The sequence below is a fragment of the Telopea speciosissima genome, chromosome 6 (genome assembly GCF_018873765.1).
Source record: "Telopea speciosissima isolate NSW1024214 ecotype Mountain lineage chromosome 6, Tspe_v1, whole genome shotgun sequence".
Classification (NCBI taxonomy): Eukaryota; Viridiplantae; Streptophyta; class Magnoliopsida; order Proteales; family Proteaceae; genus Telopea; species Telopea speciosissima.
This window is the reverse complement of record NC_057921.1, coordinates 48,745,731-48,763,237: the sequence shown is the minus strand read 5'-3', so window position 1 is coordinate 48,763,237 and position 17,507 is coordinate 48,745,731. Positions and strand designations below refer to the sequence as shown.

The 17,507-nt window shown below is 37.9% G+C and overlaps 1 protein-coding gene across 2 annotated transcripts; it reads right to left on the bottom strand.

Moving 5' to 3' along the window:
• Window positions 1-2,862: 2,862 nt before the first annotated feature.
• LOC122664288 (nascent polypeptide-associated complex subunit beta-like) lies at window positions 2,863-9,303 on the bottom strand. 2 transcript variants are annotated; one of them, XM_043860043.1, is made up of 6 exons: window positions 9,186-9,303; window positions 6,289-6,356; window positions 5,397-5,545; window positions 5,251-5,307; window positions 3,612-3,650; window positions 2,863-3,189 (listed from the first exon to the last, which is right to left on the bottom strand). In XM_043860043.1, exons 2-6 carry the CDS (start codon window positions 6,354-6,356, stop codon window positions 3,032-3,034), a joined length of 471 nt encoding a protein of 156 aa, XP_043715978.1. In that variant the 5' UTR covers window positions 9,186-9,303; the 3' UTR covers window positions 2,863-3,031. The 2 variants fall into 2 exon arrangements, with proteins under 2 accessions (XP_043715978.1, XP_043715979.1); XM_043860044.1 differs by lacking the exon at window positions 9,186-9,303 and adding an exon at window positions 8,738-8,824.
• Between the last annotated feature and the right edge of the window lie 8,204 nt (window positions 9,304-17,507).

Here is a 17,507-nt window from a genome sequence, read left to right as displayed (position 1 = left end):
TTTTCTAGTCCAATCAAAGTATCAGATCCCAATGTTGAAGAGATTCTCTCTTCACCATGGGTGACGAGAAAACTAGATCCTATTTTATAAGGGTGAAAGAGAGCTAGTTGTCAGGCTACATGGCCTTGCACAAGCACGGCATCCAATGAGAACGTGTGTAGGGGCATCAATAAGGGTGAGATTTTTTCATTTCAAGGGGGAGGGTCGGTCATTTCGCATGGTCCTGTGTTTGGGCGTAGGCTCCACGCAGGTTAGCAGAGATATTTTTCCCATTTTATAATTATCTATTGAATCACGTTTCTCTCAACCTACACATTTAGGTAATTAAATAGGTGTTCCACACTTCCACCTATTTTCTATCACGTTGTAGGTCGGATGGGGCTGAAATTTTGTGGACAAGTTAACCTAAATGTCTTTTGCTCACATGTCCAAGTTTCACTTAAAATAATTTAATCACGTAAACTATATTTATTGGAAAGAAAAGAAAAGAAAAACTATCAAAAAGGTATACCTGAGCACTTGGATAACTGATAGATGCATTGACATACATAATTGGGTAAATGATTGACTTTAGCTTCCTCTCCCCCTTCTTGTATTTCTTTGGCTCTTTTAGTAGACAGTTCAGGGACTTTGTTTCAGAGATAATAAATTTATTTTAACAGAAAAAAAAAATGACTTTGGCTAAAATTTTACATGTATGCATGTAGCCAACCCAACCCAGACCAATCTCTAGAAATTCAAATAGCCGAGATGGCTGTATCATCCTTCAACACAGCACAATTATGTGCACCATCCATCTATATATTTAGTAAAAAGATGATTTATGCTAACCCAAACAATTCCTCCAGGACATAAATCATCTATCTGTAAAGAGCATTATTTGCAATACTAATCTCTCAAGTTGACACTTAAAGAGTGAGAGAAGAGCAAATATTAACATTAATCCTCAATTAGGAGAGATTCCAAAAAAAACAAAAACAAAAACAAAAACAAAAAACCCCTTTAAAAGTTGTAAACTTGGAAGATGCAAGTAAGTCATTAGTAATTCTTGGACTCATAACCAAGATTGGGATAGGTGGCTGGGTTAGTTTTCTACCGTAAGGCAAACTAAAGGAGCCTGACTTAACTAGAACGCCAGTCAATATTAGTAGTAGAATTGTGAACATACCCCTATCCTCTTGCTTTGGCGGCTGCAACTGGCCGGAGTTACTATATGTGAGCGAGTGGCTTTAGTTGAGCTTGACATACTACTACCTAACACTATGAGAAGTAGACAAAAAGGAGGCCTAGGACGGAGTTGAAGACTCTACCATTGCTTGTTTGATATTCTACTGTGTCAAGTATGCTAATGCAATAGCACGAGCGCTACCGCTCACCTAAGGGTGTCGAAACCAAACCGAAAACCGTAAACCTAAAACCTAAAATCGAATTCAAAATCGAGCCGAATTAATCGAATCAAATCGAATTGAATTAATTTAGTTTGGTTTCAGTTCAGATGTATGATAATTTAATTCGATTTGGTTCGGTTTCGATTTCGTGTCCAGACCCGTTGGTTTGAAGCGAAACCGAACCGAATACCCATTTATTCCCAAATCCTATATCTTTTGGGTAAATGACAATTAATAAAGTAATTAAAATAACTAAAACGGTATGCACCAAAATCAAATTGATAATATATTTTGGAACAGCTAATTTTGATGTGTTTCTCTATGGTTTTATTGATGTGTTCTTTTAAGATTTTGTGAGCATTTATTTATACAAATGGAGTTCCTTGAGAACACAGCAAAACAGCAACAATGGATGAACTAACAGCCTATAAAAAATGGAACCGTATTATAATGTATTAAAAATCGAATTAGACCCGAATTAGAACCGTTTTTTTAAACCGAATTAGAACCAATACCAAACCGAACCGAGGTGTTTCAGATTCGATTGTTAGTCCCAGAACCGACTCCGATTTCAATTCGATTTCGGATCACACCTACAAGACATAGAACTGAACCGAATACCCGAAACCGAACCGGTTGACACCCTTACGCTCACCCATTTACATATTGCCAACTTTTCAAGTCTTTACGATTTTTCCATATTTTTTGGGTGAAGAAATAGTATTAAAAGAAAGGGATGTTCTCTGTGCCCCAGTAGAGCCTGCGTCCAGACGCATATGTTGGGTATTCCTGCCATTCAAGGGGGCTGGGTGATCATTTTACCCAACCCCCATGTGTCCAGGCATAGCTTATGCCCCGATGCAGAGAACATTTGGCCTAAAAGAAATAGTTAGACATCATAGTTACTTTCAACCAAACAAACCAACTCAGTTTTGAGGTCCTAGCTGAGTTAGAAAACGTATGTGCTAAATTAAGTTTCCTAGTGACTGATGTGTAGCCTTTTTTATAACAGGTTCAATGCTCTCCCATGCATCTGACTCACGAATCTCACAGCACATACAGTAGAGCAGCTTGAAATGCTTTCCATACGGTATAGAAACAGGTTTTTTTTATTTTTTGGTTTTCCACCATGATTATATGTTTAGAATGCAAGAAAAGGAGGAAAAATTATACATAAAATCATCATTACTACCTTTGTCTTGTTATGTTTCTTTTTTTATCCATTTCTTTAAAGGATCTGGGCCTAGAGTTTTTACTTGTTTGCAAAACCTGTCACAGACCATCCCTGCATGGAAAAATCACAATTGCATTGACAGATAGTAACATCCAGAGCTCCACAATTCACCAAAATCTGTCATCGGGGGACTTGGAAAAAAACATGGAAAAACTAAACTTCAGGGATAAAAAATAAGTTTAGTATGGATGATCTCTTTAGGAACACGTACATGTGTGGATGGGATGCACTCTCTAGTAAATATGTCAACACCACCAAAGTAACTGATTTCTCGTATGTCACAAAGAGGTCCAAAAAGAGTAAATAAAACAGTATTTTTTTTTCAAAGAAAAAGGAGACCTAATACTTGGGAAAGCTAGGCCACAAAACAAAAAGGTCAAAAAAAAATAGAGAAAATTCCTAAGAATCTCTAGGCTGTTTGACCGTCATTAGCAGCAGCTTCAAATGTCTCTCCGGCCACAAGCTCTGGGACATCATCATCATCCTCCTCTTGGATTGTACCAGCACCAGGTGCTTGCTTCTGGAACTGCTCTGCCAGCCTTCTCAGGTTGTCCAAATTATCCGGCCCTGGAAAATAAACCCAAAGAACCATCAACCAATGGAATAAAACACTTCGTCCCTAAGTACGAGTTCAACGGATGCAGATTAAAATGGATGAACTCTGCCATCAATTTTCAAGATTTATCAATCCTAGCAGGGAGTTAAGATAGAAACTATATTTAAGAAATACACCATGCCCAGGGAAGATCAATAAGATCATTATGGTATTAGTACTTTACTTGAACATGTTTCAGCAAAGCTATAAGAGGAACCTATTGCAGATGGAACAATCCTACCTGTCATGTGCAGGGACACCAAGAAGAAAACTTTGCTACTTTGAGCAAAAACTAATGAGCATCCACATGTACAGTAATTTCTAAAAGTATATTGAATAGACAAATAAATGTAAATTGAAGACAAAGAATAGGAAGAGACAAGAGGGGGCATACCCAATTGGTTGATGATTCCAGGGAGAAGATCCTGCAACTCTGTAACAGAAGAAATTCAGGTGTTAGCCACTCAATAAAAAGTTTCTTTTAAATAAAAATATATACAAGAAAATTGAAAGAAAAATAAAGAATAGGTTACTGCCAGCAAAGACATCAGCAAAATGGTGGCAATCACACAATTGAAATAACTCGTTGGACGGATGAAAAACTAAAGAGGAGGTTGCTACCACTGGCAAATGCATCAGCAAATGGTAAAGCGATCATACAATTGAAATAACTTCAGTTGGACAGATGAAAAATATAAAGGATCCAATAAAGGAACACCTTTTTAATCAGCATATACTCAACTACTCAACTCAACTCAACTCAGCCTTGTCCCAACTATATGGGGTCAGCCACATGGATGATGGATCCTTTTTCTCCAATCAGCACTATTGAAAGGCACACTCGTTATTAGTCCTGAACTATGTATGTCTTTCCTCACTTCTTTGAATGTCATTTTAGGCCTTCCCCAACTCTTTTAGCTCCTTCAATCTAAATCAAACTACCCCTCCATACTGGAGGACTCAAAAGCCTCCGTTGCACATGTTCATGCCACTTCAAACAACTTGCTTGCAACGTATCATATATCGGAATCACACCTGAATTAGTTATAATTGGTCATTCCTTTAATTATAATTTTCTAATTTAACCATTCATCCACCTCAACATCCTCACAGCTTGTTTATATGTTGTTTCATTACTGCCCAACATTCAGTTCATACATTATTGTTGATCGTATAACTGCCCAATAAAATTTTCCATGGGGTTTAAAAGGAATACGACAATCACATAACTTCAAACGCATCCCTCCTCTACTTACACCCTATTCTAATTCTTTGTACAACATTATCTTATATTTTTCCTTTATTTATGATTGAACCTAGTACCTAAAATTTTCCATGGGGTTTAAAAGGAATACAACAATCACATAACACTTCAAACGCACCCCTCCTCTACTTTCACCCTATTCTAATTCTTTGTACAACATTATCTTATATTTTTCCTTTATTTATGATTGAACCTAGTACCTAAAATTTTTTATTTGCAGTATCTCCCTCACATAAATAGCTTCCATGGTTGATCCTTCTGGCATAAAAACAAATTGGTTATCTGAAATATTAGTTTCTTGTTTCAGATGGTTTTCAATTACTCTCCTATAATTTCATAGTATTGCTCATAGTTTTATTCCTCTATAGTTATTAGAGCTTTGCATATCACCTTTATTTTTATAAATTGAAACCACAATGCTTCTTCTCCATTCATCTGGCATTTTTCGTGCCTTCATAATATTATTAAACAACTTCATTAGCCAAACCATTCCACTAATTCCTAAGCTCTTCAAGACCTCTATTGGAATTTGAACCTACTGCTTTACCTATTTTCATCTTCTTTAAAGCTACCTTTACTTCAGACACCCTAATTTTCCGTATATAGGTTATCTATTACATGTATGGCCTATAACACAACAACTGGTAGGCTGGTAGCACCAGTGAATGTGAATGACAGCTACATCATAATGGGTATCATCTAAGTTACAACTACATATGGGTAGGACAGACTGACAAATATGGAGAAGTGAGCAAAAGGGAGACAGTACTTTTTGTTTGAGGAGAGCCACTAACAACCCAAGTGTTGGCAGCAATTGACGCTTGAACTGAAACATACAAAAAAATATAATTAGCAAAAACAGGAAGGTAAATATGGATATAAATGTCCATAAATCTCATGTTCAGTTGGATGTACCTTTGGGGTTTAGGAATTGGATGACAATGTCATCCTTGAATATGTTGACTTCCTCAATGGCAGGGATGGCATTCACCCCTATTCTCTTCAGGGTGCTCTGGAGTCTTTTGTCATCTGTTGTTGTAGTCTTATGAACTGCCTTCTTCTTTCTGTTGTCATGGACATAATACATCAAACAAATTAAAATCCAAATTATGCAAAAAAAAAAAAAATAGAAGAAAAAGAGACATTAAACTTCTGCAGCAATCAGAAACAAAATTTCAGCCAATAGTATAAGTCACCATAAATCCATAACAAAAGTCTCGGCCTTTATTATGAGAAAATACGAAATAAGAGCTTTGTATAACACTTAATTTGGAAATTTCATGAAGAGAATGTAGTAATAGCAGGTCCCATTCACCACTAATCATTATTCAGGAGAGAGCATCAGTAAGTACTTGCAAACTACCACAAGAGACTTTTTCCTGCCATCTGACAGCTGAAGCAAAGTGGATTGTTCAAAAGATTGTCACTTGTACATGGAATCTTATTAAGGAAATAAGAAATTCAACCCCATACCGGAACCATAATGTAGTTTGAATAACAGCAATTCTAATAGAGAAATATTTCTCAAAAAAATCTAGCAATAGTAGCTGCCAACATCTTTCCACCTATTCTTCAGAATCTCAAATTGTATCTTACATCTTCAACATTCATACACCTAGAGAACAAAATTTAGGTTTCATATATATGACAGAATACAAAAAATCCACAGAATCACTACGCGTACTGTCTTCTCTTAAAATACTGGAAATATTTGTTGAAAAATTAATCATAATTTCTAGTAGTAAATAATAATACAATCTGAACTGCTACAATCATTCAAATAAGAAGCGGAAAGAAGTCAACCCACCTTCGCATGCTACCCTTACCACCGGTTCGTACCGCACCGGCCATCTTCATAAGCTTGTCCCGATTCATCTGCACACAGGAGGAACATACCTCATAACATTAAAACAAGTTCAGGTGCTATTAAGTATTAAACATCACAATGGTGGAGGTTTTAATTTCAAAAATTAGTAGTGATGGACATAATTTGCAGCCAATGAAAGGAAAAGCTCAAGTAAAACAATGGATCATGAAATGCTAAACAAACCAAGAAATTCTTTACAACACTAAACTAAAACAAAAAAGTCATTACATGAAAGCAACAAACAATACAGATGCCCCTCCATCACACAAAGGCTTCAGGATCCTCCATAACAATCACCCAAAACCATAGAAACTATGATCTGATCTCTATCAATACAATCTTGCCTAAAAACCTCTTCATTTAACAAAGCATGAGGACCTCATCCTATAGTACTTAAAACAACCTGAACAAATAGCCCATCTCATCACTCAAGGTTATCCTGCAATATTGTCTTTTGATCCATTCACCCTAATCTACACATTCAATGAAACCATCTTCCACTCACGGGAATGCCGAATACATTTGCTCACTCAATAATAAAGAAAAGTCTACTTGCTTCACATGCATTTCACACCTAAGCGAAGTAGGGTATAGTGAAAAGTCTACTGGAATGCAGTTTCCATTGCTTCAACTACACAAACAGATAGAACGAAAAATGAGATTTGCTAATTCTCAATTGTGGGAACACAAAAGTGACCAATAAATCCATGACATCAAGACTGCAACTGTCAATTGCACAAAACCCAATGCAGCATTTTATTAACAAGATATTGATGGATCTTGCAAGGGAGAAGTTGTCTTTATATTCAAACCCCTCAAGCTGAGATTAACATAAACAGAATATTCATGAGGATGCAATTCCCTTTAAATAATCGAGAGGACAATCTTCCTTGATATAGGGTAGACTGCATTCTTCCAAGACTTTACATTATTAACCGTTCATTCCGTCAAAATCACTCGACCTAAATGAGGTGCTAACAAATTTAACAAAGAATAGTGAAGACGGCCCCCAAAAAAAAAATTAGAATAACTTCCTTAGTTCACCTCTTCTAAATATTTGCACCTGACCTAAAATACATACGCATTTGATATAATTCGAGAACTCAACCCATCTGCCAATTTTACTAAAACAAACTTCAATGGTGATGTAAAATCGCAGCAGCTGCAGCAAAAAGGATTGTGAGAAGCACATGCAGCACCATAAAGGGCAATTCCCTTTTGCCTACTTTCTAGAGAACTGAAGTACACCAAAAGGCAAATTGATCAAGCAATGAACCTCTGTTGGCAAGCAACAATCAACAATGACACCGTCATTAAACAAGTTCAAGACTATAGCCAGTATCACAATATCAAACAGCAGCGACTTTGTTGCCTCAGATGTGAATCATATGTACAAGTAGAGATCAAATTTCCAAGTATAAAAAATATGCACCTGCTAGGTTTATGTTCAATCCTTACAAGGACAAACTCATTTTGGAAGGAAGCAGAAAATAATTTGTGCCCTATCCATAAAATCTTCTTCACTGTTATAACAACAGTTCATCCTCAAAGGTAGAACTTCTAGCTAAAGCAACCAAATTGTAGGCAGCCAACCAACAATACCGACAATCTCATCACATAAATCATCTCAGAAAGCTCCTGTAGGCATACTTGTTAATTGATAAAGTACAACTATTGCATGAAATCTAGAGTTTCCACTGATACATTAATATGGTCAAGCTATTCCACAGATTTCCATAGCAAACACAGACAATGCAAAATCATTCAAACTTACACCAACTCCTAGTCGCACCAATGATTATGCATGGAAATAGATGAATCCATTCTTTCCAACATAAGAATCCCCTCCAAGAAACCTCTGAACTCAGACTTGAATAAAGAAATGCATCTCAGCACATTAACACAAAAATCCAGTAAAGCAACTAATATCAACTACACTGGAGATTTTGGCCTGGTATTGGGTGCCACAGCAGAGTTTATGTCTAGAATCAGGTGAGGCAACATCCAAGATGATAACCATAGCAGAATCCCTTAAACAATCAACCGAGATGGCTCCAACCGAATTGGTCATCATTTGTTTTAGGATAACATATACAATATATTCTCTAAAACATTCAGAACCATGGAACCAAAGGTAAAAATTGCACCAACTATGTGTTCCAGTCCTAAGCATGCTAGCAGCCTACGTAAACCAATGTCTAACAAAGGACTTCCCATTAAAAGCCATGAGCACCATATTACTTCCACTAATGTCACTTGGTTAAAAAGCATGCAACATTAGTAGCACTCCAAGACCTACCAGGATCCAAGCACATACTATAACACTTCCCATACAAACAATTGTGATATCATCATGTCAGCCAAGCAAAGAATCAGATCCAAATCTCACATAAATAAGAAGTCAATCAACTCCCATGAACTGTAACAACAACAACAAATAGAGAACTAGGAAACAGACAGGTGCAAAAACAGAAACAGGAAACCCCATCCATTACGCCTCACATAAAAAAACCCAAAATTTGGAGTCCAATCGATACTCATAGAACCATAAAAACCCCAGCTAGCAAATAGCCCTGCTAAAGCAGTCAAAACCCTAAAATCTCCAGAATCAATAGCTTATTCAAAAAAAAAAAAAGGTGACAAGACCATTCAAACCCAGAATCATAAAACCTAAACACAGCTAAGCTTACAAGATAAGACTCCATTGTATAAGAGATAAGAGACAAGGAAATCGAAAATACTTACAGGGGAAGGAGATAACAAGACCATTATCGAAACCCAGAAAGAAGAAAGAAAAGAGAATGAGAAGAAGAAGAGGAGGGTTAATCGAAGAGTACCTTTGCGAGGGTTTTGTGTATATAATGGGGATAGGCAACAGAGGTTTTTGGTCGCCGCAAGCGCAACTGGCAAGACCTCGCTCTATTGAATGGGTAATGGCTAACGACGCTATATATCAGGTTGTACATTTCTTAAAATACCCCCAATTGAATTCCTTATTTCCATACATACTCCACATTTTTTGTCCAATTTCAAAATTGACAGATATACCCTTCTACTCTATCTCATAAATTCTTTATATGGACACAAATACCCCCCCTCTCTCTCTCTATCATACTCTTAGACAGATACAGGCATACAGCCATACAGGATTCATCTCCCCCAACGTCTTCACTGTGACTCTCCTCCCTCTTCATCCCTCCGCCACCATCACGTCTGCTACCTCCTCCGTCAACTACCCACCACCAGCCGAACACAATCAAGCAAAGCGCATTGGAATCGGGATCGTTGGAACCATTTTTAAATCTGCCCCACCCCCGCAAACCTTATTCTCTCTCGTTGAAGTCGGATTCCCGCTTGTAAAGCAGCCTCGATTACCGGCGCCGGCGTCTTCTCTGGTAAAACCCAACTCTCATTTTGTCTCTTTGCCTCTCTCTCTCTCTCTCTCTCTCGCAGTTTTGTAATCACAGCCCCGCAAACCTTCTTCTCTCGTTGAGGTCTGATTCCGATCAGATTTCCACTGAATCGGATTCTCAATGACCAAGAGCTCAAGAAAATGACCGTCCTCGGAGAAGACGACTGGTACTCGATCTCGCACCCAAATTTACGGCAAAGATTGGCCGCAATACGACGATCTGTTAATTAATCATTGTTTAAGAAATCGTCTTGTTGGGGTTGTGGCAGGAGATAATCCTCTTTGACGTAATTTTTTCTCCATGTAAATAAATCATAGAAGATTCAATGATTTATTTATCCGGCGAGGTAAATACGCGTGCATCAGAAGAAGCCCACTCAGTAAGAAGGAATACTTCATATTTCATGGTCTCTGAAATAGACGGTTTTCCCTAAAAATTCCTTTTACTCTATTTTTTTTGAACCCCCCCCCCCCCCCCCCAACAAATCGCATAGAATAAGATCTTCCAAAAATTTCAATCTTTGGAACCAAAGCCACACATTGAGGACTATAATGGAACTTATAAAGTTCTTTGTTTTGGATTGTTTCATTATGATTTTTCTTTTATTTATTTACCTGGAGCAGAGGACGGCTCTTATTCTTCTTCAATGTCCATTAATTCCTGTCTCTCTGTTTAAGTTGTGATTCAATTATTGCTTGAAATTAAGGTATACTTCCGTAACCTGTAACCAAACCTTGTTTTACCATCTCTAACCCATAGCCCATTGTCGCTTCCCTTCAATTCAGTTCTTCAAATGAATCATACCCTATAACTCAAGTCTCTTTTCCTCAGTCCCATTCATTGCAAATGTGACTGAAGTAATACTATGCTATTTTGGTCATTAGGGATTGAAGAAGAGGCCAGAGGCAATGGCAACCAGTGTGGTGGTAAAAAACTTGGCCAGTGGTAGTAACTACGCCAGAAATTTGAAGAAAAAGTACATTTCAGGTATTTCTCCTTCTTGCCATTATATTATTTAAAAAAAAAATTTATTCAACTCTCACCATGCTATTTAAATAATCATGCCCCCATCATGTTGGGGGATTTTCAATTTGGATTCTTCAACACACCCTAAATTCTTTCGGTTTTTGTTCATTGTCTATATTCTTGACTTCATCGATTTGGTTAGACTTCACAAATTTTATCTAGCCATGAGAAGATGTACAGTATTAGTTTTCTTTTCTGGTTTTGGGTTGCTCTCATTTGTACGTATTCTCAGATTTGATTTTTTGAGGGTTTGGTTACAATTGTAGCCCAAAACTTGGTTTGCGTGTGTTCTCTTTATATTTTAATGATCAAATATGGCAGACACTCGGCCTTTTGGCTAATTATGAAGAACATGTAGAAGTTACCTATCTTCCCGGCTGGAAAAATGGGATTATTCACCTTTACCGTTGGAGTTTATCCTTAATGGATCCTTATAGGGCAAGGGTAAGCACTAAGCACCCCTTAGATCATTTAGAGGGTAATTCCGTTATATCCATTCCCAACCCCCAGGAAATCATGACAGCAGTGTCCAATGGATGCTAGTGTGGTGGTCATAGTTGTCACGGCGTCATGGCGATCCAAGTCGGTGGAGGGGTGTCTGATTGATATATTGACACGTCGCTCGCCATGGCGTTGCCATGGTGATCATGTCGACCATGGCAGAATTGTAATTAAATCCAAAGTTGAATGGCAAAGTTGAATGGCAAACTAGTAGATAAATCAAGATTTATAAGAGCAATGGCAGAATTGTAATTAATCTGAAGTTGTAAAGGAGTGGCAGAACTATAATTTAATGGTGTTCAAGAGAAAACTGAATGGGTTAAATAGAATAGCAATAGAGAATATAAGGGGTTTTATATAAATAATATAAGTTGTCCTCACTTGCAATTTTAAAGACTTAATGCCTTCTTCAACCATGCAATAACACAATAGAAAGAGAGGCAGAGAGGCGGTGAACTGGAGTAGTTCTAGCACAGGAAACTCCTTATGAAGACAATTCTCCCTGCAATTTCTGGAACAAAATCGCAGCACCAAGGTCTGCCGATCCCAACGAGAAATAGCCCCAAAATTCTACTGGCAACCGAATGGTGAGATCTGAAATCAGATCTGGCTGATGTCTTAGTTGCAGGTTACTAAACCAAGGCTAAAATAGGAGATTTTGGGAAGTAGAGAGTGGGTGTAAGGTTGGGGAAGAAACAAAAAATTAAAGAAGAAGAAATCGAAGAGGGAAAGAGAGACAAGATGCCATGGCGTAGGTTGATATGCACAGACCTCCAGCACCAGGACGCCGTGGCGACGATATGGCGACGCCGTGGCGACGATATGGCGACGCCATGACAACTATGGTGGTGGTTTCCAATTTCATTGCTAAGACATGAATGAGCACCAAATCTGCAATTGTAAAGGTTAATTCGGTTACATATCTAATAAAATCCACAAATTTATTTCTTTTTCATATTTGACTAATTTTTTGTTTAGATTAAAATTTTGACAGTAGGGTGAAAGGCTACTAGAAAAGCTTGACTTCATGGAGGACAACATTAGTGAAATGCCAGAACAAATTCTTCATTCGATCTAGATTTACTGATTTTTAGACAAATATTGCCTAATTAAGCTAATGTCCATTAGCCAAGTAAATTTTTTTTTTTTATGTGCGGTATAAGATGTACATCTAGATGACTTGATTCAAGCCCATGAGCAAAACCTATCTCTGTTTTTCTGCCTCACAAGAGAAGAACGATACTTGTCTGATTATAGGATTGATGATGAGCTAATGTAGCTGTTGTGAATTAGTTATATAAAGAGTAAATGTTATAAATTTAAGACAGTACATCAACCACATACAAATCCTCCGATATTGACACAGGAAAACTGTATTTATCCATTACCAAATTATTGAACTATGTGATAGCATTTCAAAGTATTGAAGTTTCTTTAGAACTTGACCAAGTTGAATTTCAAATCTATACTGTATAACTGAATTTAATGTGGTTCTATCATTGATTTAATACGCAAAAATATATTTCTAAATTAAAGAAAAGGTAACCAAAGGAAATTGTATTAAACTTTTGAGGTAAAAATTAAAACATGAGGAAGAGGCCAAAGTATGGAGTTTTGTACAAACAGAAGACACCCTACGTACATTTCTCTTCTTTGGAGTTTCTCCATTATTAGAAAAAATAAATTAATGTTTAAACAATCCATGAGATATATCACTTATCTATAATATTCATAACCATGTTTTTGCTGGTCTTGCAGGGTTTGCAAACCAGATATAATAAATAAATAAAACATATTTTTGTTCATTGTCTATATTCTTGGCTTCATCGATTTGATTAGACTTTACAAATTTTATCTGGCCATGAGAAGATGTATAGTATGAGTTTTTTTTTTTTTTTTTTGGTTTTGGGTTGCAATTCTAGCCCAAAACTTGGTTTGTGTGCATCCATTGGACACTACTTTCCTTTTATTCCTTTTTCAATGATTATTAGGTCTTCATTTGTTAATCATAAATTATTATTATTATTATTATTTTTTGTTTGTATGGTGGATCATTTCACGTTGATCCATAACTATGATGGGTTCAATCCACATTACTTAACAGTCTCATAAAAGTTTGGCTTCTTGGTTATCAAAATTTATATTTTTGTTAGTGAGTTCAGTTCCATTTTTTCAATGACATTACATTAGTAATTGTAGGTGTAGTGCTAAGTGGTATGAGATTTTCAGAGGGTTCCAGTCAGGTTCTTGTGCTTTCTGGTGAAATACTCAAAGCATGGTGAAATACCCAAGTCCCCTTCATTTTGATATACGTGGGTTTGATCTATGTAGGTGGTCATGTGACTCATGTTTGTTCTAGCCTTCCCAGTAGACATACTACTGGTTTGAACCTGATTCTAGAGCTTTTATTTTTCAAAGAATCCTTGTTATGTATTGTAACAATATAACATCAAGCGGCTTCAGCTATGGAAACCCCCCATGCTCGACATCATTCACAAGCAGCTTCAGCTATGGAAAGGTAAGCTCCTCTCCTATGCGGGCAGGCTTGAGTGCATCAGATCGATTCTCCAATCTTCCTACATCTACTGGTCTGGCATCTTCGGCCTCCCTAAAGCCACGATCAAGGCTATGGAAACCTTCTTCTGTGCCTTCCTCTGGAAAGGAAAAGAAACCACCAAATTCCTTCACCCCATCAGCTGGAAATCAATCTGCCTTCCCAAGTCTGAAGGCAGGCTTGGCATCCGCCGTATCCGCGACTCTAATATCGCGGGTATTCTCAAGCTCATTTGGAAGATCTCTTCCAAACAGGACTCCATTTGGGTTCAATGGGTTTACTCCCATCTTCTCAAATCTGACTCCATTTGGACTGCCCCCACCCCCTCGGACTGTTCATGGGTCTGGCGCAAGATCCTCTCTCTCCAGCCCTTAGCCCTCAGCGCCACTTCTTCCTCTATCGCTGATGGCTCTTCAATCTCCCTTTGGCTTGACCACTGACACCCCATGGGAGTCCTCTACAATTCCTTTGGGCCTCGTTCTATTTACTCTTCTGTTATCCCCAAGTTTGCCCCCCTCTCTTCCATCATCTCTCTTGGTTCTTGGACTCCTCCCTCGCCCCTCCCCCCAATCCTCAACCAGATCTGGCATTCCCTTCCCCCCCTCCCCTCCCCATCGCCTCTTGCGGACAAGGTCATTTGGCTCCCATCCTCGAATGGCCTTTTTAGCTTTAAATCTGCTTGGAACTTTGTTAGGCCTCACACCCCTATTGCTATCTGGCATCAGCTTGTTTGGTTCAAAGGCCACATCCCTCGCCATAGCTTCCTAGCCTGGAGAGCCCTAAACCTTTGCCTCCCGACCCAAGCTTTTCTCCTGCACCGGAGAATCCATGTCCCTACCTCTTGCATCTTTTGCTGGAATGGATCTGAAAACATTGATCACCTTGTTTTTTGATTGCCCCTTCACCTCTACCATCTGGAAAAAATCCCTCTCTTCCATTTGGCCTCGCAGCAGAACCCCCCTCCCCTTTGCCAGAGAGTGGCTCTGGCTGGTCATGACCTTCTCCAGAAGCTCTATCTGTGACACTGTAGGCAAACTTGTGTTTGGTGCTGCCCTCTATCACATCTGGATGGAGAGGAACTTCAGGAGATGGACCTCCAAATCTAGATCTTTTGACCTGATTTGGAAAGCCATCTCTTCGGATGTCTCCTCTAAAATCCAGTTACTCCCTCACAAGAGGTTTTTGGACTCCCCAAGGAACAGGCATATTGTAAATTCCTGGGGTTTAGATAGTGCTCTTTTGCTGCCCCCTTCCCCCCCTAGCTGGGTGTGGGGCTTTTTCTCTTTCCCCTTCCCCCCCTTTTTCCACCTTGTATATCCCCCCCCCTCTTTCCTTCTCGCCCTCCCTGGGCTTTGGTAATATAATTTTTTATTCACCAAAAAAAAATATATATATAACATCAAGTCTGTTGTATTCAAATTTATTGTTTTGATACAGTTTCCTTGCTGGAAAATACTGCTGGGATCAGTATATTGACATAATAGTTCAAAGTTTTTAATTGTAAGCTGATCTTTGACATTGGGTCTCTTTCTTGTTTGCAGATGTGCTTCTTTGAATTTCTTCCTACTTTAGTTCTCCCCCCCCCCCCCCAAAAAAAAAAAAAAAAAGAGTTAGAAACTCGCCTGAAAGACATTCTATTATTTTTATGCCTATGTTTGCCGTAAAACTTCCTTTGGTGTTATGCACAAAGAATTTCTGTTTTCCACTAAACCAGTACATAAATGGCAGTACATAATGGGAATCTATTTTCTCCTGCATGTTAGATCTAAGTAGATTGGATGTTTAGGGTTATCAGGTCTGGTTAACGGAAAAGTGAGTATCTTCTATGTTATTCTTATATTAATTAGTAATTTAGATATATTGTTGGGTGTTTAATGTTGTTTCATCTTTTTCTAATCTCTTTCTCTCATTTTAATCTGCATTTTGTTTTAGTAAATTTTGACATCTGCTAGAGTCTAAGGTTGTTTGATATTTGTCTTTTATTTTAATGTAAATGTTTTTTGGCTTATTTGATGCGAAGAGATTCTCTTTGGACCATTTCTCTACAAGATATCAACATGTTGGACTGGGGTTCCGTTTTGCTGTGCACCACCTGTACTGTCGGATTACTCCAACCTTCGATATCTTAGAGCCTGTTCTGCCTTTTCAATTCAAACTAATAGCATTGTGGATATGAGAGGAGACTCTAAACCATAGAAAAAATTTTTGGGATATAAGAAAAATTTTGGGATATGAGAGGAGACTCTAAACCTTTGAATCATGATTTACCATTGATTCGATACCTGCCAGCCTGGATCAGTCAATTTTACCCCTACTTTTCATTAAAATTTGACTTTTTAATGATTTTACCCTTGATCCGATACCAATACCCGATCCCGGATCGGCCAGGTATTGGTATCCGTCTCGACCGATACCAATACAATCCGACCAATCTGATACCTCAATCCATGCCCTAGATTGACTGCATTTTTCTAAAAAATTTTTGTTTGGGTACCCTTTAGTAGGGTGTAAACTTTATCACTATTCCAGTATATTTGCTGAAATTGGTGCATTGTATTGTTACAATTGTCACTGCTATCCATTCTAATAACGGGTTTTTACTTGATTTCTGCATTTTCCTGAATTATTATTATTTTTTTCATAATGGAAACGTTGTAAGGTGAGACTAATATTTCCTCGTCTTACTGTCAGAGCTTTGTTTCTACATGTCACTTTTGTCTTTTCTTGGGTTTTTTTATTTTATTTTAAATTATCATTGTTTCTGAACAAAGTCACTTGTGAGTTCAGGCTACTATATATTTTCATCTTATATCTCTGATTCTATGTACGCATTGCTGATTTAATTGTTGCAATACCTCCTGTGCTGTGACCATTAATATATTGTACTGTAACATTTTATCTTCTAAAATGGTTCTTGCCTGTAAATTCTGCCGTAGCAAAGTTGCCCGGCTGCAAGGGATCAAGGGGGCTATGGACGTCCTCCAAGACCAGTGCTGCTCTCATTGGAGTGGTTCCTTTGCGTAACACCTACCTGTCCAAAACTATCGTGTCTATCGTGGGCATGTCATGACTGAGAAACTGAAACTATAAAATGTTTTGTGGTTCGGTGTAAGAAATTGTAAAATCTTTAAAACATGGTGCCTGGATTCTATTTGTCCTCCCACCCCAATCCAGATTACAGAGAAGAGAAAATTACTTCTCTCTATTGTTTTAAAACTAGAGATGGCATGCAGTTTAAGCGAAGAAAAAATATTAGGCAATGCAATTTCGGTGTTCAATTATTCTTTCTTTGAACTATGCATGGAGTTAGAAAAGTCTTAATGACAACATGAGTATACCCAACCTAGAATGTGAATCTAAACTCTTGATATATACTTCCTGAATTGGAACTCCCCTCTACCAACCTGATTCAGTCATTTTAGACGATGCTAAGAATAAGAGCCTAAATAACACTCTCTCTCTCTCTCTCCTCAACATATGGACACGTGCAAGTTTACTAGTACTTACAATTTACTAATGCCTATTTTAAAATTAAATTTCTGTGTGGAAGTCTTATGTAATATAGTGGTGAGTCACACCAGAGATCCGCGTTCAATCCACGGCAACGGCGATTTGATAAAATTTCGTATCTGTTGTGCAGTCTGAACCTCCTTCATCTCTCATGG